The sequence below is a fragment of the Macrobrachium rosenbergii genome, chromosome 44, assembly GCF_040412425.1.
Source record: "Macrobrachium rosenbergii isolate ZJJX-2024 chromosome 44, ASM4041242v1, whole genome shotgun sequence".
NCBI classification, from domain to species: Eukaryota; Metazoa; Arthropoda; class Malacostraca; order Decapoda; family Palaemonidae; genus Macrobrachium; species Macrobrachium rosenbergii.
In genome coordinates, this window is record NC_089784.1 from 40,936,409 (window position 1) to 40,962,684 (window position 26,276).

Sequence of the window (26,276 nt, forward strand, 5' to 3'; positions counted from 1 at the left end):
GTTATGATAAACCCGTAGAGTTTATTTGCCACATAAGTTACAAGGGAAAGGGGGAATGGGGGGCGGGGTTACTGGTTTTAAACCTACCCAATTATCTATGTTAGCTCAAATGATGGCCAGGTACCAAAATTTGTCCAAATCAGTCAGAGTGGTTTGGATTTCTATAGCACACAAAGTTACAAAATTTTACAAACTAAAATACAAACACATATAAACAAACATACAAACATACACACATTCACTTTTATGTATATGAAATATATATATGTGTCTGTATATACAGTATATATAATATATATATATATATATATATATATATATATATATATATATATATATATATATATATATATATATATATATATATATATATATATATATATATATTTATATGTATATATATATATTTATATATATTATATGCCGATTATATATCATTTATATCAAGACTATTTTACGTTTATTGAATCAGATCTATCCTTTTACTTCAGTCTTTCTCTTTCTCTTGCAAGCTTCTCAGGAATAAGGAAAAATTATTCGGTATTCTTTCCATTTACTTTTCTTTCTGTAGTCGACGAACCGTTTCCTCACCAATAGAAATTCAGCACCACAATGACGTCATGTTTAAACATTCATGCCCATTTGCAAATCAGTCCTGAATATGTCGTCGAAAGGTGGAGAAATGGTACAAAGACTAGAAATAGAAAAACTAAATGGAAAGAATATTAAAAAACCTGAGAAGCTTGCCTAAAGTGAAAAGAAGTATAGACTGATTCAAAGTCTTGATAAAAAGATAATATATATATATGAACAATCATTCACTTCAGTAGAAATATATATATATATATATATATATATATATATATATATATATATATATATATATATATATATATATATATATATATATATATATATATATATATATATATATATATATATATATATATATGTATATATATTATACATGTATTTAATATATACATACACACATACACACACACACACACATATATATATATATATATATATATATATATATGTGTGTGTGTGTGTGTGTGTGTGTGTGTGTGTGTGTGTGTGTGTATTAATAACAGGAACCTTATTTAAACTGGATGGCAACTAGCAGAGATATTGATTGAGGAAAAGTTACAAGCTTCATAGGGCTAACAGCACTCATCGTTTGGTATCTGTGAAATGACCGGACACGTGGTCCAGTGTATTTATATGCGTATGGGGGAGGAAATTAAAGCCTTTGTTGTTCCAATTTCGTGTGCTGGCTTTCTTCAACCCTTTAATTATCCCCCTTCTCCTGTGTAGCCCCCCTCTCACGTGACCTTGGCCCTTCTCTGCCTGCAGCTTCTTACATGTGCGCATTGTCCACGTGGTCTCTAGTGTTTTTGCATGCCCTCTTTCCTGTTGTTTTGTATATGATTTTTCTGGATAGGCTGTCCTCAAGTCCGCTTCCAGTATTTCCTGCCTTTACACAGTAGAAAATGCCTTCTTAACGTGTGCAAACAATGTTATGAATTTCTAAAAAAGTAAGTATACCTTAGTTTTACCAGACCACTGAGCTGATTAACAGCTAGTCAATGGACCTGTGGGCTTGTTCCATATGAATAGGTTTCACCTACTGAATAGAGCTCTTAATCAGCTCAGTGGTCTGGTTAAACTAAGGTATACTTGACTTTTTACTGAATAATAATAATGGTAATAATAATAATGCAGTCAAGCAGCAGCAGGAAAGCCTTTGAATACAGCTACTTTGAAAACAACGATGCGTGATATCAGGTATCAAACAAATTCTGGACCCGCTCTTCCAACCAGTCGTAAAGGTTTTACAACTTTACCTAATAGGATGGGTTCTCATATTTCGATGCAGTGAATGCAGGAAACTGCCTAATAATCTTCAGCACTCAGAGAAATCTACAATTCTTAGGAAACTGCCAGCATTGGTATGCTGAAGGAACATTTAACACATTACATTATTATTTCATCAATTATACAGTACACTATTCATGATCCAGGGGAAAATATTTCATTGCTATTGCCATTTTTGTACATCTTATTACCTGATAAATCTCAAGGTACTTATCAGATATTTTTGGAAAAGATAAGAACTTTCATATGTCAATCTCCCAGTAGTCGATAACTGATTTTGAAAAAGAAATGATGAAAGCCAGTAAAGAAACAGTTTGCTTCAGTATATTTGTGTTATTCAGAAAATAACCGAAAATAAGTGCGCGCACACACATATATTTCTTTCTTTCCCTGTTTTTTGGCGATGATTTGTTGTTAGACTGTGAATATGCTCGGCGATATATTGTTGATGGTGAATTGTTGGCGATGCATTATTGACGGTGAATTGTTGGCGATACATTGTTGACGGTGAATTGTTGGTGATGCATTGTTGACCGTGAATTGTTGGCGATGCATTGCTGACGGTGAATTGTTGATGGTGAATTGTTGGCGGTGAATTGTTGGCGATGCATTCCTGACGGTGAATTGTTGACGGTGATTTGTTGGCGATGCATTGTTGACGGTGAATTGTTGACGGTGAATTGTTGGCGATGCATTGTTGACAGTGACTTGTTAACGGTGAATTGTTGGCGATGCATAGTTGACAGTGAATTGTTGGCGATGCATTGTTGATAGTGAATTGTTGACGGTGAATTCTTGGCGATGCATTGTTGACGGCCAAATTTTCCTAAACTCCACATTCGATATTAATGGGTCATTTGTGGCTAATGAATAAGTGAGTTCTCTTGACTCGGTGATTCGAAAAACTTTCTTTTAAAATTCATAATTGCTTATGGTTGCTTTAAAAAGTGGTAGAATGTATACAGTACATACATATACACACACACACGTATATAATATATATATATATATATATATATATATATATATATATATATATATATATGTATGTGTGTGTGTGTGTGTGTGTGTGTGTGTGTGTGTGTATGTGCGTGTGTAGGCGTCACACATATTTAAGGCTTGGTATATCTTCACAAAAACAATGTACAGTAAACTCCGTACAATGAAACTTCAGTAACGTATGGTTTGTACTACACTTAGTCTACACCCCTTTTCCTTTCAGAGGTGGTGACTCAAGAAAGTGCTGTTCTTCCAGACTTCAACATGTACTGTATACATACACACATATATATATTAGTATATATATATATATATATATATATATATATATATATATATATATATATATATATATATATATATATATATATATATATATATATGTTTGTGTATATACGTTAGCCAATGTCCAAGTGTACAGATTAGAGTGTGTATAAACTTCCTCTCGCTTATTTTACTGTTTTCATAAGCCGGCATACTTCGTGACTGAAGAGAATAAGGAGCTATGAACTCATTCAGCCTCTCTAGGATAAACTGGGGGTGAAAACTATTCAGCAGTATCATCGCTCTCTTGGTGCAGAAGGAAGGGTTGCAAAGAATAGCTGGGCTGACAGCATTTAGCAGGGCAGCCTTCAGATTAGGTTGGGTTACTTAGGTTTGGAAAGACTATGAGAGATAATGTCCTAAATTCGGTCTCTCTGAATAATGTATACGTTGAGGAGAGGGAAACGCCTTTTGTATAATTCATATTTATTCATTTAAACAGTTATAAATCATCTATTTCTTTTTTTCAGTTTCTATAAAGTAAATATTACATGTTATTTACTTACATCATGATTATTGTACTTTAACTTATTTTATTTTCCCCTCTTTATGTGATCTGATCACAATAGAGATAACATAATTCGTGACATTTTCAGAATGTTTCGCTCAATGAAACGTGAAAGCCAAAAAATTTATTTTGTTTATTATTTCGTCATTCTCAAGAGAAAAAGGATGCCTGCTTTCAAGTGATTTCAGAAATCGTCGTTTTGCAAAACGTTCCTGATTTTTTCCCAGGACTCATTTTGACCTTGGCCGCTCCCATCACACTCCCAAGTCTGTCGAACTTTTAGTTATGGTCGGGGGATTTATTTTTGTAATCATCGTTACGTTCCGTGTTCATGATTCTGATGGTGGTAAGGTCATCCTTGTTCAAGAAAATGTTTAATGAAAGATAAATAGATAAATCTTCAAACCATTTATCTTAATTCCCAACTGTCTTTCGAGATGATGTAATCCATCTACCCAGTGATGTTACACAAGAGGAGATGTACTGCCATTACCATTCTTGATCTTGCACAATTCGTCCGTATTATACTGGGAGAGAAAATGTCTGAGGAATGGTAAGAAGCAAATCACAACCTTCTACCACAAAACAGGAAAAGATAAAAATTGAGAGCAAATCTATGATTTGTGAATGGAGGCGCGAGTGACTCCATGAAAGTGGAAATGAAGTTTGATTCAGAGGGTTAACATGAAGAAAGATAAAAACGAATATCCAGCCTCACTTGATGCAGCAGTATCGATACAGAACTGAAAAATACTTGCGGGAAAGACGATAGAGTGCTTTGGATGTCCCGTTTTCTACCGCAAAGAAAACGTAAGTGACTGCCATTCCAACTCGAAATTCCTGCGCACATATGTGGCCAAAAGTGAAGTTACGGCACTTGTAGTGAAAATAACTTCTCTCCCCAGTTATAATTAATAGAGATACGAATTTTTTTAATATAAGTTCTCTGTTTTACATTGTATTCATAATCTGATACAAAAATAAATCGTTCCGTTGAATGCAAGTTTATGATGTGCTTAAAGTATAAAAGCAGATATGTTCACATATGTGAGGTCAGAGCGAATACGAGCCTGTTGATTATGCTTCATTAACTCTTATGATGGAACTAGATAATCGTATAGTAGGTTTTTGTTTTATCAGTGCTATACTGACCATCACTGTTTTACCCACAAGCATTCACACCGCTTATCTCCCAAGGAGAACATTTTCACTAGACATTTTATCGTCAGCCGATTTGCGCCAAAACCATTTGAAATCATTCCGTCAGTATCAGCAGTCAAAATTTCGCTGAAGGTCACCTTCCCCATAAGCGAAACAGTTCAAAAGCCTGATCAGGAATCTAAACAGACTAATAGCGTTATTATCACGAATACGTTTTGCAAGAATAATGAAAAGTCAGACACTAGTATTGTTGAACGTCAACTTCCTTCAGTGATCCTCAATCTTATTTAAGGAAAATTTTATTTTTGCAGCTCAGCAATATTTTTACTCTGTCAAAATTCACGAAATTCAGTATCAATGAGATCATGCAAAATGGAAACAGTAGTCCTTTCTTCATCCACGAGACAATCACTCGGTACTGGTACAAACAAACACAGGCACATGCATGTATGCTCACTTACACATACAATACACACACTATATACATACATACATATACATATATATATATATATATATATATATATATATATATATATATATATATATATATATATATATATATATATATATATATATATATATATATATATAGCGTGTGTGTGTGTGTGTGTGTGTGGCATGTGTGCATTTGTATGTATGTATATATATCATGCTTTCTTTACTGACTACTAATTCGTCAGTCATTTACCTTGCCTCCAATATTGTCTATATAAGGGACGCTAAGTTATTTTTTACTATTTATATTATTGATAAGTACAGCATTAAAACTTAAAATATCTTTTATTGCCTTATTTGTCTTCTTTCTATAACTGAGGTCAGGTCTTCCTTCAAAAGAAATGAATATTTATGCTATAGTACGGCCGTTATTCCAAAATGGTTTATCTTGCTTATTGGTCTTCACATGTAAGTGAGAGTTGATTAGTGTTCCTGTTTTGCAGGAGAAACCATTTCTTTACATCTATGAACCTTCTTCCTACTTTGCTCAGGAACCAAATGGGTAACTAGATGTCACTGCAGACTACGCGAGAGTCTACCTGCTGCTAATAGATTATGGGCCTTGTGATTGCGAGCCTTCCGTGGCAACAGTAAGTTGTTGGTGCTACTGATAGAATCCAAGTTCTCGTGGTGGTAGAAGTCTTCAAGGGCTTTGGAGTCAGGCAAGACTGAAGAAGGCCTTAGAAAGTGGAAGAGAGAACTCTACTGGCAAGATTACATAGTTCAAGAAGGAGAGGAGGTGAGGAGAGGGTGGAGCAGCATATTCTAATACGGCTTTTGGCAGTGAACGGAATAGGCCTTGCCCTCCGGGTAGGCGTTTGAATGTGGGGTGACGGAGAGACCGAAGGTTGGGCAAGACAAGTTTCTTGGGCAACGGCATTTAGGGTTGACGAGTGATGTTCCTCCTCCCAAACTGACTTCCTTGCACGGGGCATCCTCTGCACATAAGGGCAGCTGCAGGAGATACAGAAAACAAGGGATTAGTGGTCGGCAGAGATATCAGTATGACTGTAAGTTCTGGATGAATGAAAGTTATTAAAAATACTAAGGTTAATTTCAGCTTCAATGGATTTTAATTGGGCTGTAAGTCAAGAAGAAATCAAAGGTTTATGAGATGACCACAATATCTGCACTGTTGTGAGTGATGGTTTAAACATAAGTGATTAAGAGCTAAAAGAGATATTATCATGGCTGTAAGTGATGGAGAAAACAAAGAACTTAAAGTTGCCAGAGATGTCAGTGTGACTATAAGTGATGGAAAAGTAAATGATGAAGTACTCAGATTCAATACGCTGAAAGTGGTGCAGAGATCAAAGGATTAAAAGCTGAAAGAGATACTGATAGGGCGAGAAATGATGAAGCTACAGAATTTAACTCTAAATAGATGTCAGCGGTGTGAGTAAAAGGTGGAGGAACCAAAGGATTAAGAGCTAGCAAGGATATCAGCACGGTTTTAAATGACAGAGAAACCAGAATCAAGAGCTGGCAGATTATATGTTTGAGTGTGGTGAAAATGAAAACGTCGGTTTGTAAACTAAGCGCTTTATCAGTAGGGATATGAATGACTGATATACCAGGGGAACAAAGCTTAGAAATATCAGAATGGCTACATGTGATGGAGAAACTAAAGGATTTTGGGTGGGAAACTATCATAAAGCGAAGGAGAAAGGGAGAGAGATTAAAATCTGGCAAAGATATCATAACGAATTTAAGTGAAGGAGAAAATCTAAAGATTTAAGAACTGAAAGAGATATCAGTATGGATGTTCGTGATGGAGAAACCAGAAGATGAAGAGCTAAAGGTGATACCAACAGGGGTGTCCATAAGTGAGATACCAAAGGACTAAGAGCAAAAAGAAATCAATATGGCGGGTAATGATGGAAAAGTCAAAGGACGGAGGTGAACATAAGTGCGCCCGAATGTCAAAATGGAGAATTGTTTTCTTTTTTATCACTGATTTGTATAGATATAAATTATGGAAGATCTTCAACCACAACAAAAAAGTCATTTCCAACGACACTAAATGCACAAAGTTCTGGGAGGACTACAACAGAGACGAAAAACAAAGGTAAAGGAGAGAACAGCGTTTCGAGGTGAGATTTATTTTACTAAAATGAAAAAGCGAGACTAAGGGAACAGTGAGAAGCTTTGATGGTAATGTCACAGCTTCCAAGGGTGACTGTTGAGACATCGAGAAAAATAAGGCATTCTTGATTAACCAAGCGTCAAAATAAATACTATCACCAAAAGCAGCCACGTAAAAACCCCATAAACTGACAAAAGGTCGAGAATTAAGATATCTTGTATCTCCCACTCTACCAAATGAAATAAAGACAAAAATTAAGCAAGATATTGAAGAGGCCTTGGAAGAGAAGAGGAAAGGAATGAAGAAGCTGAGGTTCATAGAAAACTTCGGGGAAAATGATTACGACAGGGATCTTGAAACAAAGGATGCGTGTATAATAATGAAAACCAGGCTGAATCTGTTGGACTTGAAGGCTAACTTCCGGGGTAAATACAAGGACGAAGTTTGTGATACCTGCAGACCCTGAAATCCCCTAACAGAATACTGGGGGAATATATAAGACTAGCCTTGAAAATTGAGACTTGTTAACCTGGGAAGCGCTCGTTTTCAAAGCCAATGGCATGGCACTGCCTCAGTTAAAAAAAATGATGAAAGGGCGAGGGTTAAAAGTAAAGTAGAAATTTACTGACAATATTTGGTAATAATTACGTTAGAAACACCTCTAACTTTTTGTGGTTCTTATTGCAGAAAAGGGTATGGTCAAAGATTATAATAAACAGTACGATGTAGTGTTAAATAAAGTAAAGCTAAAGATATTTAAAATCGTAAAAAACATATGAATTCAGTATCAGTTTAAATAACATATAATAATAAACAGTATGAAAGAGAAAGGGTATAAAGTAAAACCGTACCAAGTTCAAAAGCTCTGCACCTCACGCGAATAGTGTAGTGTGACCGCAACTGTGGTTGCGGAATGAGCGCTTAGGAACAGGAACCAGGAATCATCAAAGAAATTGGTCTTAGAAAGTGACGATAAACTGAGAACATAATTACATATAAAATCAGCCAAGTATAGAAAAATATCCTCAGCACAAAATTTAATAATCAGAGAACCAACACCATAAAGGAAAAAAGTAAAAAAACCCAAAATGAACGAGGTCAGAAATAGAACCTTAGCAGAAACGATCACAGGAAGCAAAAATACATTCAGAAAATGAGATACCAAAAATCAACCAAGCATCTCGAGAGAGAGAGAGAGAGAGAGAGAGAGAGAGAGAGAGAGAGAGAGCGCGGATGCGGAAGATGGAGGATTTGAAGGGAAGCCCGACGCCAACAGAGGAGTCACTTACCATGGAGCAGACGTGGACGGTTGCCATGATGAGTTCTCCGTCGACCACATCCTCCACCATGTCATCCTGAAGGTGAGCCATAGGTGGAGGACAATAGCAGTGGATTCGGTGGTGTTCCCCTGCCATCATGAACGTAGCCTTGTTGAAGATGTAAGCGGCTGTGTAGGCTGTTTCATCGCGGTTACACACATGAATGGAGGGCGGCGACCCGCAGAACTGTTGGGAAAATAAGAGAGCAATTATTAGAGATAAGCTGCTGAGAATCATAAATATAAGAAATCAGCTGGAAATGAGAAAATAATGGCTAGTTATTATTTAAGGAAATTGCGGGCAAAAAAAGGCATAACAACGTACTCGGAAAAGAGCTCAAAACTGAAAAATAAGTACTTATATATATATATATATATATATATATATATATATATATATATATATATATATATATATATATATATATATATGTATATATATATATAATATATATATATATATATATATATATATATATATATATATATATATATATGTGTGTGTGTGTGTGTGTGTGTGTGTGTGCGCGCGTGTGTGTGTTCTGGAAAATGAGCGGACAATAGGTAATAGAAAATAGTTCGACCATACAAAATAAGTAATAGTTAATGAATTAATAAAAAAAAACTTTTAGAAAATAAGAAACAAAAAAATTAAATTAACAGAATACTGTTGAAAATGCGAAACAATAAAAAAAGTAATAGAAAACTATTTGAATATGTAATAGAAAAACGAAGCCCTGCCAAGGGAGCTTCACTCATGGTGGTGCCGTGCTCGGTTGCAGGGCTGAGCACGGGCTATAAAGGCTAACGGCCCTGATTGCAAGAACTGTGAGAGTGAAACTTGCAACTCACCTTAGCGGTCTTGTGCAAACGCTGGGGGTGTAAGGGTCTTGATAAGGCTCGAAAGCCGACCGAAAATGTAACAGAAATATAAAGAGCAAATCATAAGCACATGAAAGTGCTGATGTGTTTAATTTTTGAAAAACAAAAATTTATCTTAATTTCATGCAATATAACAAGTGTGTTGAAATGCGATGGTTTTCTGTTTGCTTTTACTAGATTCACACAAGATGTGAGGTTGCAAAAACTCTGATCATACGCTCTTCCTTCCCACGTCATGCAAGGTCGGTAGCAATGTCCTTCCCAAAACAAAAAACTTAATTTTGACCTTTTTCAACCAATGTAAATCTTGTGACACCATTCGGTTTTGTCTGTTTGAAATTCTCGGCTCCTTCTAGAATCTTTCCCTTGAAACCAACGCTGTCTGAGTGGTTGTATTGAAAGAAAAACGGGTATGATATTAAGCTCACATGCGGATATCATTTAAGTGTTGTTTAAAGATGACATAAAGAAAAAACATCAGCTGAGAAATAAGACTGGCCAACATCATAAAATCTTGTTCAGGTTTCACTCTGCCAAGAAATTCAGGCCATCGAAAAAGTCGTCAAATGAAACGTGGAAAGGAATACGAGACTCGACTCCGTTGCTGGCTACCACGACATACACTGAAGTGAGGCAATGTCCTCTTTCAAAAGCAACAGTTGAAACGATGCCTGAAACATGTGATCAAACTAGAACGATAGTTGGTTTTTCTTTTATTTGATTATTTCATTTTACATTATTTTATTCTTTTCTTTTTGGGCAAGTTCTTGAGAGACTCAATCATCTACATTCCATAAGTCTTGTTTTAAGATACTCCTTCATCGCAAACACTCAATTTAGTGTTTTGTTTTTCTTCTTGTTTGAAATTGAAAATATCTGGTGACAAGACCTTAATCCCTCGTGTTAGAAGGGGAATAAAAAATCGCTTGTCACCAGTTCTCCCAAAAATATCTCTCTTCTCTTTCTGTCCCTCACCTTATCTATCTATAACATCTGCCTCGGGCCGTTTATCTCTTGCCAGTCTCTCTCTCTCTCTTTAGGTATTCAACCTCCATAGGTTAGAGAAAGAAACTGACAAAATATTTAGAGAAGACTAAACTGATTTTAGAAAAGAAACCAATAGCAACTTCGGACGTCTTAGAGAAAAGCCAGGGGAACGGGGAACTTGCCCCACGTCATAAAAATAGTTGATATCCATTGAGCTACCGGCCACACTCATTTCCTGCGGCGCACTACTCATGTGTTTCAGGAAGTTTGAGTCATCGTTTTTTGCCAATATCTTTCAAATCAATCGACTGATTAGTATGGTACTTTGAAACAGAGTTTCTCACACCCTCCCCTAATTTTTTATCAAAAATTCCATGTCCAAAGACAGATTTTAAAGACACCGTACTCTTGAATTTTAGGACATAGCCAAACCTAGCCAGTCAAGATTTACGAATTCATTCGGATAAGCACTCTTGGGGTACTATCCCCCCCAACACCCACCCTTCCTCATTCTTTAAACCTCAATTCCCCGTATGTCATTTCATTCATCTCTCTCTCTCTCTCTCTCTCTCTCTCTCTCTCTCTCTCTGTTGTCGCAATATTTGTTACGTAATGGAATGTTTTCAGGCACATTGCAATTATCCAAGTGATCAATGTAGGAGGCAATGAGCTAACGACCTACTTGGTTATACAGAATTTAGGGGTTTCCGGAATCTTTGTAGTTGATGAATGAAATGTCGGGTTAAAAGATGGAGTTTATTATCACTTGTGTACCCGGTAACTACAGAAAAGATGGTCTCGTCGCTGTTCAGAGTTATGGCTCACATGTTGAAATGTCCCCGTGGATGCAGAAATGCATTTGCTATACGCCTTCTTTAAGTTTATAGCCGGGAGAAGCTGCCCAAAAATTAAGAATAAATATGAATAGGTAAGAAATTGCTTATGGTTGTATTTCACGGTCATATATGTATGGGGATAAGGGAAAGATAAAACTAATTTATTGACATATATCTATGATATCGTGTACATTGTCTCAAATGGTTATGAACTGCTCTGTGTTTTTAACCAATTATTTTTTATTATATATGTAGAGCAGTGTATTTAGAATAAACGTGAAATAACTTTTCATCACAAGATACTCAGGACAAGTTCAGTAGTTACCAAGCTCGTATGTCCGAAAGCGTCAATCAGTTTGCTGGCTACCCCATCAAGTTCAAGAGTAAAGTGCCGGAAAAAAACTGAATTTGTTACCAAAAATGAATGGAGGATGTGAAACACACTGTTGCAAAGTAACACACCAATCCATCAATTAATTTGGAAGATATTGGTAAAAACGATGACTCAAACTTCCTGAAATGCAAAGTAGATTTCATGAATGAGGAAGAAGCGAGCGAAGGTTCGAGCATTGAAGGACGACACTGACTTCGTCACCTTTCTTTCCTTTTGGATATTTTTCGCTCCTTTCTTTGTCCTTAACTTCATCGACAGAGAGCGAGAGGGACAACAAAAACCTCAGGTTTTTCAAGGGTAGAGAGACTACACATTTTTAAGCACAGAGAGAGAGAGAGAGAGAGAGAGAGAGAGAGAGAGAGAGAGAGAGAGTGTGTGTGTATGCCTCAACTGGGACATTTTGAGTAAAATAAATTACTTGTTAACAGGCAGACAGAGAAAGAAAAGAAGGGAGGGAAAGAATAAAAAGACAAATCACTTTTGCATACACACACATACAGAGAGAGAGAGAGAGAGAGAGAGAGAGAGAGAGAGAGAGACTCCTGCGTCGGCAGTGCCTTTTTTTAAAAGGGAAGAAGCCACTCACTTTCAGCGCCTTCTTATGGAAGGAATTAGTTCATCGAGCGAGGGGGAGCGGGCCCAAAGGCGAGGCATCCTCCTGTATTCAATGGAGGAAGCCATACCAAGGTACTAGAGCGACTCAAAACGATATTGGCCCACCTTCACTCACTTACCTGTCGTCGCCCTAAAATATGTAGTGGCGTGGGACGAGTCTAACAAAAAATGGAATTGAGAAATGGGAATAAAAAACATATCGTGTAGCAAATGGTAGGATGATCCACTTACTATCACTATTGAACCAAGGAACCCCTGTAACGAGGCTATAATATCGAGAATTAAAGCCATAATAGTGTTAAAAATATTTATGCACAGAGTTAAGAATTAACACTATTGTGGCTTTTAATTCTCAATCACTTTTATTGTTATCGTTGACCGAGAAGACGGGGATGAGCAGATGGCAGAATAATAATAATAATAATAATAATAATAATAATAATAATAATAATAATAATAATAATAATAATAATAATAATATATGAAGGGAGTAAACCCTCTTTTAAACAGGTCTTATTAAAAAGGATGGCTGTTTTATGCGAATTTATCTTAAATAGTGTCTTTTCTATCTTCCTTATGATTCGCTTTTCAGGCTCAGCAATGTTAGTCAGCAACTGGCCGATATTCATGTTGGAAAAGGATAGTGTGCGGAATATGGGAAGTCTTTTATTAAAATATCCAATCAGAAATCGTTCTTCTATATCGGCCAGTTGCTGACTAACATCGCTGAGCCTGAAAAGCGAATCATAAGGAAGATAGAAAAGACACTATATAAGATAAATTCGCATAATACAGCCATCCTTTTAATAATAATAATAATAATAATAATAATAATAATAATAATAATAATAATAATAATAATAATAATTTTATTATTTTCTTTTTTTGGTCTATCATACACCTTTTCTCTTGGAGGGATCACTTCCGAGGCTGTCTTCTGTTTCTCTGTAAAATGAGGTTGTCAGTCTGATGAGCCTTGCTTTAGACCCAAGTCAATCGATTAACTACCGTGAATCTAACTCACTGATCAGGTCAACAGGAAGCAATTCGTTCTAAACGGAGTAGGTCAAGATGAGACAACAATGATGTTACAAAAGCAAGTTTACAGAACTGGCGAGATAAATATTATTATCATTATTATTGTGTGGGCACACAAAAGCTAAAGCTCTTCGCAGACGATTGCAGATGTAGAGTTTCCTTCAGTGAAGTATAACTATACTGTAAGTGTTGACCCCTAAGTCGTGTAACATATAGCAGCAAAACTGAAGAGCACTTTCATCATTAGAAGCCTTTTTTGTTATTCTAAATATACTAATATTAATCTTATACCTAGTTTACGATATTTTTAGACCATACATTCATTCCTTTATTGGTCCTGTAAAAAAAAGACTGTAGGTTTGTATATCTCGGAAAAATTGACTACCTTTGTTAAGAAACATAATTTCCTTAATACCTGTAGATTTAAAATCACAAGAGTATAGTAACGGTTGGTAGTAATAATAGGAATAAAGAATTTTTCCCTTAAAATGAAATGTTTATCATTAAAACGAGTCTTTTCTTGAACTTTTTAAGGACAAAGGTCATCCGGATGGGTGGGCAACTCAAGGCTATTTTCTAATCCAATTCCGAAGCAGGAAAAAAAAATTGTTGTTGTATCTGGTTTGAAGAACAGCATAAAAAATAAATATCACTGTAAAATATATGTGACGGCAAAAATATTTTGTTTGTTTATACAACAAATTTTATAGTATATACTAAGAGGAAAGTAATGATAATGTGTATGTGTGTTTATGAAAGTTTTTCTTTTACAAAAATATATGATGATAAAATCTTTACATGCTTTTATATCAGCATGAGTAAATTATCTTTAAAAATAAAGTAATATACGAAAAAAGAGATAGAAAAACAAACTTTCCATATAAACCCATGTTTCCTACTCCCAGAGTTCATGTCTGTACTTTTTGTTTTCTTTCATCACTTTTTTTTTTTTTTTGAGAAACAAAGATCAAACGGGACTTTGGTCTCCGCCTTAAGGACAAGCCTCGTCAACCCGACAGCAGAATGATACGGGGGCCATCTTTTTACTCAAGGAAAAATGAACATAATAGCGTGCTCAAAAATGAAACATGCTTTGAAAAAGTATGGCAATGCTACTTTCAGTTTACAAAGGATCTCTCGCGCTCTCTCTCTCTCCTACTCTCTTATACACGAACAAACAAGCACACTCAGATATATATATATATATATATATATATATATATATATATATATATATATATATATATATATATATATATATATATATATATATAGGAATGTTATATTTAATTAAAATCATTATATATATATTTCTTTATGAATATATGCAATGGAATGTTATATTCAATTAAAATCATTAGATCTGTTTAACTCCTGTTGACCTGTTGACCTTTCTATGTAATGGTCCTTCTAACCCTGGGTGGGTTCGTTGGGACACAAGATCTCTTGACTACCTACTGTAGTTAGTTCCCTGATCACTCTTCTCTGACCCTTCTCAGTTCGCAATATGATCATTTGTGCTTGTATTGTGTTTGAAGATGTGCATATATTAAGAGAGAGAGAGAGAGAGAGAGAGAGAGAGAGAGAGAGAGAGAGAGAGAGAGAGAGAGAGAGAGAGAGAGAGACTTTATAAATTGAATATAACATTCTATATATATATATATATATATATATATATATATATATATATATATATATATATATATATATATATATATATATATATATATATATATATATAATGATCATATTATGAATTGAGAAGGGTCAGAGAGGAGTAATCAAGGAACTAAATTACAGTAGGTAGTCAAGAGATCTTGTGTCCCAACGAACCCACCCAGGGTTAGAAGGACCATTACATAGCAGCGAAGGTCAACAGGTCAACAGGAGTTAGGATCACAGATCTGCTGCGACCAGGTGGAAGAATCTCCTGAAGACTGCGAAGCAAACGTTCATTGCACATACACATTCAGGCCCCCTAAAGAAAGGAAGAAGCCTGTTTCCCGAAAGCTAATGATTTTAATTGTTAACAAATGGTGTATGTGTAACGTCTAAAATATATAAGCTATTCATGACATAAAAACGACAACAAGAAAGTGTCTCCGCATCCGTTATGAAAACAACGAGAAATTATCGTGTTGCTTTGTTACTATTACTCTTGTGGGGCATACGTGCTTACGTTACCAACCCAAAAAGTTCCTTTCATAACTGGCGGCAGCCGACGATTTCGCCAGTAATAAGGATACGGCCGCCGCCTGCTCTAGTGAAAATTTATGGAGAAAAAATTAAGAAAAAGTGCCTTTAAACCGAAACTATTCTCTCTCTGTTATGAAATGGGCAATGGTTCAAGTTTCAATCTTTATTACCAGGGGGATAAGTAAAAAACAAATTCCCCGGTCATCCCTACTCTAAGGCTCTGCTACTCAAAATCCCAATGAGCTCCAACAAAATAAACTCGTTGTATACGAAAAAAAATTATAAATAAGGCACCCCTTTAAAGTAAAAAAAAAAAAAAAAAGAAAGAAAGAAACTTTTGAGTACCTTGACGAAAACTGTTCCAATTCAGTCCGGAAGCTCTTGGCCAGAACCCTTTTACATTTTCAAGTTTGTCCAAATCCTAACCAAAGCTTAAGCAATCATTAGCAGGAGTAGTGTTGACAGAAAATGTCACAAACTGCCCTGTACAAGACACTCACTTACGCCCCAGTTAAAAACTTTGACTAAAAATAAAAAAGGTTTTATGTTAATCCTGACGCGCCTTTTCAGCATCGTGTACTGACATGTGAAGAAGACTCCCAACCTAATCACGCGATAAGCTGTCAATCGCTAATAGGTAGACCAACTCTCTAATGACCATCGGACGCTGCTAATTGGCGCAATTCTCACTAATGAAGCGGAAGCGCTGATTACCAGGGCCGCTCTAATTTCCTCAACGTATCCAAGACACCATCTCACCTCCTGAAGGAGGTAATCGTCTCTTTGAATGGTGCATAAGCAATGCCTCCGTCACTTACATCATCTTCGAGCATGCCCAAGATAGCAGCCATAGAGAGCAAATCCTTACTATGATTAATTACCTGCAACATAGTTCTTCCACTGGCGCTTCTCTCTTTATTCTCCGCTTCTTAGTAAGCCGTTCGAGTTAATGAGGTCGACCTTCCTCAGTTTTTTCCCCACTAATTTTCCCTTGGACTCTCGACTCTTATTATGGTCATTTTTCTTGCTAATATTTCTATTGAAACAACTTATTTCTTCTTATTATTATTAATGAGCATATGCTCTTAAAAACAGCCCAAAAACCCATGAACTCTCAACAAATTTCTGCAAAACAAAATTCCTTTAAGTTCCAGCAGGAAGCAAGATTAAAACAAGGCTAGGATTACACTATACATACGTTATATACATATATATATATATATATATATATATATATATATATATATATATATATATATATATATATATATATGTGTGTGTGTGTGTATACACACACACACACACACACACACACACACACACACACACACACATATATATATATATATATATATATATATATATATATATATATATATATAGTATATACTGTATATACAGTATATATGTGTGTGACTATGTTTATAAATCATATGACTATAACAAACAGGATGGAAATTTTGTTGCTCAGTACATTTCTTTTTACCCCTCCAATATTTTCGTCCTTCACACTGTCATTTACATGATCCTCCTTTAAATTATTATTTATTAAAGTTTTGAGTTGCCGTTTCATTCATCTACTGTATATAGTTCTAAATTCACAAATATGTCCCTAGTACCTATGAGGGTTGATGAGTTTCCCCGTCAATAAACCTTCTAACTTTGATATTGCCTCTTGACTTAGTCTTTGAGTTTTTTTTGCCTGCAATTGAATCTTCTTTCAGAGATCATCCCAATTAACTTTTAGACGGGTTCAACTTTCCCAATTTGCTTTTTTCATTTGTTGGATCCTCCCCTATTTATGGATTTTATGAGAGGCCATTTTTATGTATTCCTTTACAGCTTTATATTCCTTTTCCTCTTTGCATTTACTTTGGAAGTATCCCTCTCTCTGTGAATGTCATCTACGGAGATCTATCTTTCTTTTCTTTCCCCATGTTGAACAACCACACGCATTATTACTTTCGCTGAACCCTGTAGGAATGACTAACGTTCCTTTGGATTCTTCCCACCTAGCTGTCCATCTTCTTTAATTTTACATTGCCTTATTTTCCATTTCCTGTTAGCAACAAAAGATTCTTCGGGTAGCCCAAGCAGAGAGTCCAAGTATGACTCGGTGTCTTAGGTTAATATCCTTTACACATCCTGTAAGTTTCTTAATAATATGTGAACTTAAACTATGTCCCATGTGTATCAACTCTGTAAGAAATTTGGTGGAGCATAGGCTCCTCTTAATGTCAATGATTTCCTTTGCTGCTTAATCCAAAAAGACTGTCTATTCTGCTATAATATCACATTTCCTTGCAAATTTTAGTCATGACGAAATCAAGAAAATCCAGCTATCTGAGCGACCTTTGATATCCTCAAGACTTGCATCCGGTGGAAACCTCTCTTCACTCTCATACTTCTTTAAATTTCAAAATTATTCGAGTATTTCTGCAATATTTTACCGCATTTCAAATACCAAAGCTTTAAGGTACCACAGGAGTACAATTTGTCTTACAGGTAAGGTCATTTTAATTATATAAAAGATCTTGTGCATGACATATGTTTACGTTTACTCTTTAGAGTTTCAAGGGAAGAATGGTTTATAAAAAGAACCAAGTTTGCTTTTATTTATTAATATATCTCCTAACTATTATCTATTGTACTTCACCTGTTGCCGATCAGAATAAAAAAGCAAAACGTAAACTACACTAACGTACCTTGTACTGATCTGATCCCATAGTGACTGAGTGGCCATCCTGCGGATCCCAGTGCAGACTGCAAGTTCCCTCTCTCCTGGGACACCTACAGAACTGTCGAGCGCTCACCCCGTAGGCGTTAACCTGAAGGTAACCGCACGCTGATCCACTGCGGCAGTAAGCCAAGTCCAAATCTTCCTGCAGGAGATAATGGGAAAGTCTTATAAACTGTTATGAATCATTCTTTTCTTTCTGTTTCATTCACGAGAAAAAAACAACTTGAAGTACTGTACTGCATTAAATGAATTCCATAACAAGAAATGGAAGGAACTTTTTAGATTGCTACAGGTATAATTTCCTCACGTTTTGGTTTAGTCAAGGACGACAGACGAATAAGATACGATATCAAATTATGAAAATAAAACGAATTTTCAATTTCAAAAACTCTTGCAAACATTATTCCCGTACGTTTTAATCAACTGAAGAGTTAATGCAAGGAAAAAGGCAAATAAAAAAAAAAAAACATCAGCTCAATTTAAACTGGAGCCCAATGTCGACAAAACCTTCTGCAGGGATTTTGCCAACAAAACCTCCCTATCGAGTCAGTTTAGAGATCAGTAGAAATCGCAAACGATTATTTGCGTGGAGATTAATCAGCGACGTTGGAGGCTTATGCGATGGTTCTGATTTGAAGTGACATTATTATTTCCTTCATTACATGTCTTTCATTGTTAGGGAGTGCGCTGCACGTTGCACGTTTGGTAAGTTAGAATTTTGGAACTAAGAAATCTGCTTACTGTAACGTAATTAAAAACTTTATATTTTTTGAAGAGAACGCCCTTGGTGAAGCCAAGAAAAGTCATTCTATAGACTAGACGTGTTCTTGGTGTGTCGTTTTTTCCCTGGCGGCCACATGCTAAGATCGACCACGAGGCTTTAGGTAATTATAGCAATTGTAATCCAATTTAATCGACGCCCATCTCAACTATTGTGTTGAATTATAATGTGTTGCGAAGTAGCACAGCATTGGTGAGCCTGATGGACAAAATTCTAGGCTCTACTGAACAGTGATTTAAGTGGAATTGTAGCAAACTTAACGCAATTTTTGTGTCTTGATTCAGCCCACGTGTTCCAGAATCCTGTCTTTGTTCCTTGGTTCAGTTCATATGCTATCAAATTTAAAGTAACCTTTCAGTAGCTGTGAGGCAAGGGGCTGAGCATCTTAGTAGATATCTTCGTCCGCAATTTTGTGGATTGTGATTTTGTGATTCCTTGCTTCACGACTTCGTCGTCAGTAGATTTTGTAAACCCAGCTATAGCTTGGATTAACGTAAAATCATTGTAAATTTGCATATAATATTTCCTGTTAACGTAGTATTATATAGCTTGGGTATGTATTTTGTGCTGTACTTTATTTTTGTAGTAAAATCAGAAAATGTACTCGCATTTGGTGTAGCTACCACCCTGTAGTGCTGGTTCAGAGCCATAGTCTGTGAACTTCGTATCCTCGCCCAGAACAACGGCCACGAACCCTATTATATAAATCGAGAAAAATTCTCAACTTTTGTTTCAAATTGTTTATTGTTACTAGCCCATCCCCCAAGTGGCTTGTGAGCGCATTCCAAAATTGTCTTGACTTGAACTGAATTTTTAATCATATTTTCAAGTGAATTACAAGTCTTAATGAAATTGTCTACATAAAAGTGCTTTACGAGCTCATCGCTACCTCCTTCTGCAGATGAGTTTGTAAGGTAGGGCCTCGGGTTACACCAAATACGACTACTTTGAATTCAAAGGTGGTAATTTTGGATGAATTTTCTGGCTACAGAAAACGTGCATATTTGGTGTCTTTGGAGTCTAGGATAACGCGGTGAAACACCTAAGAAATATTGGCTGTTACATCATAAGGCTTGGACCTGAATCTTAATAACAAATCAAATAACACTTCCACCAAGTTAGGGCCGGCATATAGGCCCTCATTAAGTGACCACCCACCACTTTCCTTTGAAGAAGCATTAAACACTACTCGGAGTGGTGTGGTCGCACTTTCCTTAACAAACGCAAAGTTAGGCATATAATAGTCCTTGATGACTGGGCTTTGCCTTTTTCAAATGAACCTATTATCTACTGTATATACGTTTGGATCACATCGGAATATTGCTGATGGTACATGGGATCACAACTGAAACGAGCTCCTATTGATTTCAAGTGAGCAATTGCAAGCTTATAGTTGGTAGTCGGCCTCTGGCAATCACGGAATGGCAGACTAACCTTAACCTCGCGAGGTTTGTTTAACGCTGGTCACAACTTGTTGCATTGCAGTGTGGTGTGCAACAGTAAGTTGCTAATCAGGCCGAACGCTCAGCGTGTCTAATCTCCACCATTCATAATCAGTCTCTTGAACTCTACATCAACATAATCATATCAACCCAGTCAGCCCACTGGCAGTCTCCCTAAGGGGAACCCATACACAAAATAACTTTTTAACCCATACACAAAATAATTGAAATATTCAGCGCCAATCAAAATTTGCACATCTTCAAGTGTGTCACTCTCAACCTAATGATCAGCAAGTGTTATGGCCTTTCTGTTCCAAACGCTCTCTTACATTCATCAGCCTGATGTTGTGAATGGGCGTGTTTACGTTATCATGAACTAACAACCATACCCTCAGGATTCGTTGGCCTATTCTCAGCCAGCGCGCTACTAAGTTAAACTCCCCCTCAATCATGTCAGTTGCAAAGGGTGCAATATTCAGTGCAACCTTTCTGACGATGGGGAGGTCTAATTCAGTGGTCAAACGGCTACAAATAAAGCTCCTGTGGTTTCTGGTGTCGAAAAATATTTGGGTCACCCATTCCTTATTATTATCACCACGAATGGTAGCTGAAGCGGTAGGCATTACAGTAGGTGGCAAGTCCACGCTTCTAGGAGAATTCAGTAGTCTAGAATTAACAAATGGTTTCTCTTCTGATTTGTTACATTGATTGTTTATATTATGCTTTCTCTCCGGGCTTTCTTTTTGCTGGTTTTGAGTCTGAGTGGTGGCTTTAGACGTAAGGTTGGGTCTAGGAACGATGTTACTAGGTGAAGCTACGTTAAGATTCTGATTAGATTTTATGTTATTGGAACAAATGAGGCTATGATGACGTCCTCCATAAATTTTGCAATTTTGGTTACTATGGCACTCATGACAACGATGTCCTTTTACAAGGCAATTGAAACACTGTTGATTTTGCATTAAGACCCTCTTACGGTCGTTGACAAAATTTCGACAATCATTCGCGGAATGCCCTTTGTTGCAGAAGGGGCAAGATTTAACGCCAGTCCCATCTGATGGCTGTTGGGTCTTAGGCTTTGAGGAGTTCGAAAATGGCGTCATAATCGCAACGTCCCTCAAAGTATGAATGTGGAAGTCTAGAGCGTCATACAGTTCGATTACTGAATAATCTGACTTACGCAAAAAGTTGACAACTTGAGGATAGACTCCCCCCACTCCCCTTCCCCGCGACAAGCTTCTTGTCCACTAAGTTAAGTATTATCCCTTCCCCGCCTAACATGGGACTAAGTTTGTGAATTTGTCCAACACAATAGTAAGCTCGATTCAGAACTTTTTGAGGCTTTCGTGCTCAAAGGTAGGGGTACGCAAATCCACGAGGCAATTGAATAACAGAGCTTATGTCTGTTGTGAGTTACCATATAGCTTGTCTAATAACGGATTGCTACATCATAGTTCGTCGCGGTGATGCTCAGTGACTTTTATCAACCTAAGTGGCTCATCATCTAACATGCTAAGTAAGTGTGTGAGCGTGGTGATCAGATTTAGCTCTGAACAGCTGTAAACATAGACATCGAAAAGCTGTTTGAATGCTGCGTACCCACTCTTACCCCCTTTAAAGGCAGGTAATTTAATCTCCCTTAATTTCCCTGAGGTTGATAAGTCTAGGAAAGCTGCGAGTCTCACCTCAAGGGCGCGTTCAGCAGCTCCAGCATCGCTGAGTGCATTGCACACACCTTCATTAGAGACATCCTCTAACTTAACACCAGATTTAAAAATGTCGGCAAGTTCTTCATGATCTCGGCCGATCTTTTTAATGAGGTCCCGATACTTTTCTACAGGTTGAGCCTGTAGCAGTTCTCGGTTCGAATCTTTAACATAATGATCAAGGAGAGTTATAAGGGCTGTTACTTTAGCTGCCATTTTGACTACGTTAATAGTTACACACTCGGGTGGTGCAAATCCCTGCGTTACGTTAAAACGATTGCGTTATCTCGCAAGTTGCCACTGCAGATACGAAGTCCACAGACTATGGCTTCGAACCAGCACAAGTACATTTTCTGCTTTTACTAAAAAAATAAACTACAGCACAAAAAACATACCCAAGATATATAATACTACGTTATTAGGAAAAATTATATGCAAATTTACAATGATTTTACGTTAATCCAAGCTATAGCTCTGTTTACAAAATCTACTGACGACGAAGTCGTGAAGCAAGTAATAACAAAATCATGAACCGGTATGAAAACCGAGAAAAATTCTCGACACCCGAAGTTTAAATAGGTGGATATTAAATAGAAGAATAGGGGTGACTGAAGTATGCGGTCGGAAATTTTACCCTCCGACGCACTAGTTCTTAGTCACAAAGATGGAGTTGGACTTAGGTCAGTCTGGCCTGAAGGGCAAAAGCAACAAACATCAAACAGAAGGTTTAGCAAGGTTCGGTTGGGTTTCTTTACAGTTTTATTACAATATTAAACATCTTAAAAGTAACAACTACTGAGCTAACGGACCACACAGCCTAAACACAGTGCACAAATTGAACAAAGGTAAATTTCATTTAACCTCAGAAAAACTCTCAACACTGACTTGAAAAGCTACAATTTCACACTAATCTTACATCTGATTAATTAAACAATACGAATTTTGACGAATTCTGACTACGCCAAACCACGGATGGCGAAAATGCAAGGTGATTACAGAAGCACACTGTACGAACTTTGGCTGAGAAAAACGAGAAGTGTTCGAGACTCCTACCTTCTGCTTGTCGTGCTGCCCCCATAAAAGACAGCAGGACTCACTTTGCATGGTTTCTCGTCACCTCGTATTGGTATGCAAATGATTTACATTGGATATTTTGTTCAAAATCAGTCTTTATTTACTAAAAGGAGAGTTTCATTAGTATACGTGATACTGTTTATGTAAACAATCTCGATGTCAAGAATTCTTCTTCGGTATTTTCACAGAAAGGGGAACCACAGTCTGCTTCCTACTTCTTCTCGCTAATCTGTACGTTGTGAAAAATTGTCGGGAAAAACAGGATCCAATTTGTTTTCCACGAAAGATGCTAATAAGAAGTTAACAAACCGATCACATTAAAAAGAAAATACAGAAAAGAAATAAAGAGATCATTACACGAAATAGTATTGTATCTATTTAAAAAAAAATGACTTTCGAGAGGTCGACCTGAAAGAGCCGAAGACCTGAGAAACCCTCGGTCAAGATCAGGAAAGTTGAACGGTCCAGTCAGATTCTTTTTGATGGTGATTTCGAGAAGTGCGCCGAATGGAAGTAGGTACGTTACTTAAAATGATGTTTGACACGTTGTTATCATAAGAGTTTTGCTCTCATGCAAGGTACAAATACAAATGAAAAAAAAAGAAGGCTGGGCATTGTGTAAACATATCCATACTTCGCAAATAAGTAAAGAAATAAATGGATAAAATTAAACAAAGATATAAGAAAAACAAATATGAACAAAAATTGCAGAAAAATTTAGGTGCCTGGTGCAAGCGTTATAGTTATAATGAACAAATAGGACTTGTTTTATTCATGTCTAAAATAACAGGAGGCGGTAAATCAGAAGCATACCTTAAAAAATGACAGAGTATTGAAGAAAGAAAGGCCCCCGTCCTCAAAGAGAGTTCCCAGAAATGCTGGACAGAGAGAGAGAGAGAGAGAGAGAGAGAGAGAGAGAGAGAGAGAGAGAGAGAGAGAAGAAGAGTAGCACAGGAAGGGCTGTCGTGACGGCCTCTTGATGAGAATCTATTGTAGGACTATGATGTGATATTGAAGTTCTTTCTTTCCTGCCAGGCGCTTCACTTTCCCCTTGGCGATTAGAATGAGCAAGGAATTAAATGAAGGTTTATTTTTTCTCTGGAACCTTCCTCTTTTCGCAGAAAATAAAAAAAACGAAAAAGTAACATCTACTGTATATGTATGTGATACAAATAAATCAACCCACATGCATTTTCAAGACGCAGGAATTTATTCACCGAATATACTTGCTCTTCTACTAAGCAGACTGGAAATTTATATTTATGCATACTTACACATCACCGTATGCAGACATTTAAGCGTAAAAATTATGCCAAAATAATTACTAGCAACGGAAGTGCCAACGGAAAAGAACCTTCGGTTGTTGTTGCAGAACAGACCAGGAACAGAAAATAAAAACTTCTCTTTCACCAAATAAAAAAGATACAAATAAAAGAGATACATGTTCTCAAGCGCTCGAAACGAAACTCGCGGCGGCGTTAAACGTGGGAAGTGAATTATAATACAAAACCGATGGTTACAGATCCTCCTATTCAGCCACGTATGGATGACAATTCAGCTTGCTGAGGGAAAGTAATACCTCAGGTAAAATGAAGGATAAAACTCTGAATATAAATCATATTTTGAAAACTTTAAAATAACACGTCTAAAAAAATTATGGACGGTTCCCTTTGTTTAATATGGAATCAGTGGCGGATTTCCTATGAAACTGAAGCTTAAGCTTCAGGGGCCCCAATCCTGGAGGGGCCTCGGAAGCAACTTTTTTATGAATTAATTTTTCAACAAAATGGATGGTTTTATTTAGAGATTGTTATTAAAGCAAGGCTATTGTAGTGGTAGGGTCAAGCCAAAGGGTTGAATACTCAATATTTATATTAGAATAAGCTCCAATACCTATTTCATAAATGTTCCTGTAATGGTTCAAATTTCAAAATTCTCCTCGGGCTTCACAGCGCCCAAACTTAGGTTAAGTTTGGTTTTACTAAGTAAGTTCTTTTAGGACACTGTTTACCGGCGTCTAGGTCCTAGGTTTGCCGGCGTCATAGGTTAGATTTGGTTTTATTAGGTTAGTTGGTTTCTTTGAGACAGTTTGCCAGTGTCACAGGTTAGTCCTAGTTTCATTAGGCTAGTTTGTTTCATCATCAGTGTTATTTGTTTTGCAGGTTCTAGTTGTTTTCATTAGGATATTATGTTGTTCCGTTGCGAGGATTTTCGCCATTGTTGTGATGTCACTTGCCCGTTATTTCAAACCTCTCTCTCTCTCTCTCTCTCTCTCTCTCTCTCTCTCTCTCTCTTCTGTACAGCGAATCATGAACTCATTTATCGGGAGTTTTTTCTTTTTTATCGACTAATTCATGTTTACTTTCGCGTATTAACGATATTATATTGCATTTCGTTTCCGAAGATTTATTTATATTTCATAAAATTGCATCATAATTCATACCTACGGTGTCCGGACAGTCTACTCTAGAACGCTCAGTATTATTGTATTTGTTTTTAAATTATTATTTACACAGGTTTCATAAACTTAATACAGTTATACTAGAAATCATGGACAATTTTGCTCTATATATTTCTGTATCGTAATATACGTTTAATTTTAATATCGAATTACTTCTCTCTTGATACGAGGTTCGTTCGCGGTTCGTTGCTAGCACTGTGACGTCACTAAATCTTGTCATTTCAAGGATTCGATTCATCATTCTTTATTCATTTGGTTATTATTTCAGTCTAATGAATGTATTAGTGGTCGTTAGATATTTTACCCGTTTTTTTTTTAAATAAACAGAGTAACTTCATGGATGATAGCG

The 26,276-nt window shown here is 36.5% G+C and overlaps 1 protein-coding gene across 1 annotated transcript in view; it reads right to left on the bottom strand.

Annotated features, from left to right (window-relative positions):
• Nucleotides 1–3,613: 3,613 nt before the first annotated feature.
• The window catches only part of LOC136829551 (U-scoloptoxin(11)-Sm5a-like), a 50,617-nt gene continuing 27,954 nt past the window's right edge, over nt 3,614–26,276 (bottom strand). The window contains exons 2-4 of the mRNA XM_067088389.1: nt 18,429–18,605; nt 8,747–8,962; nt 3,614–6,325 (exon numbers count right to left, since the gene is read on the bottom strand). Of these exons, the coding sequence (XP_066944490.1) occupies nt 6,137–6,325; nt 8,747–8,962; nt 18,429–18,605 (582 nt within the window). The 3' untranslated portion in view covers nt 3,614–6,136. The remainder of the gene's footprint in view (nt 6,326–8,746; nt 8,963–18,428; nt 18,606–26,276) is intronic.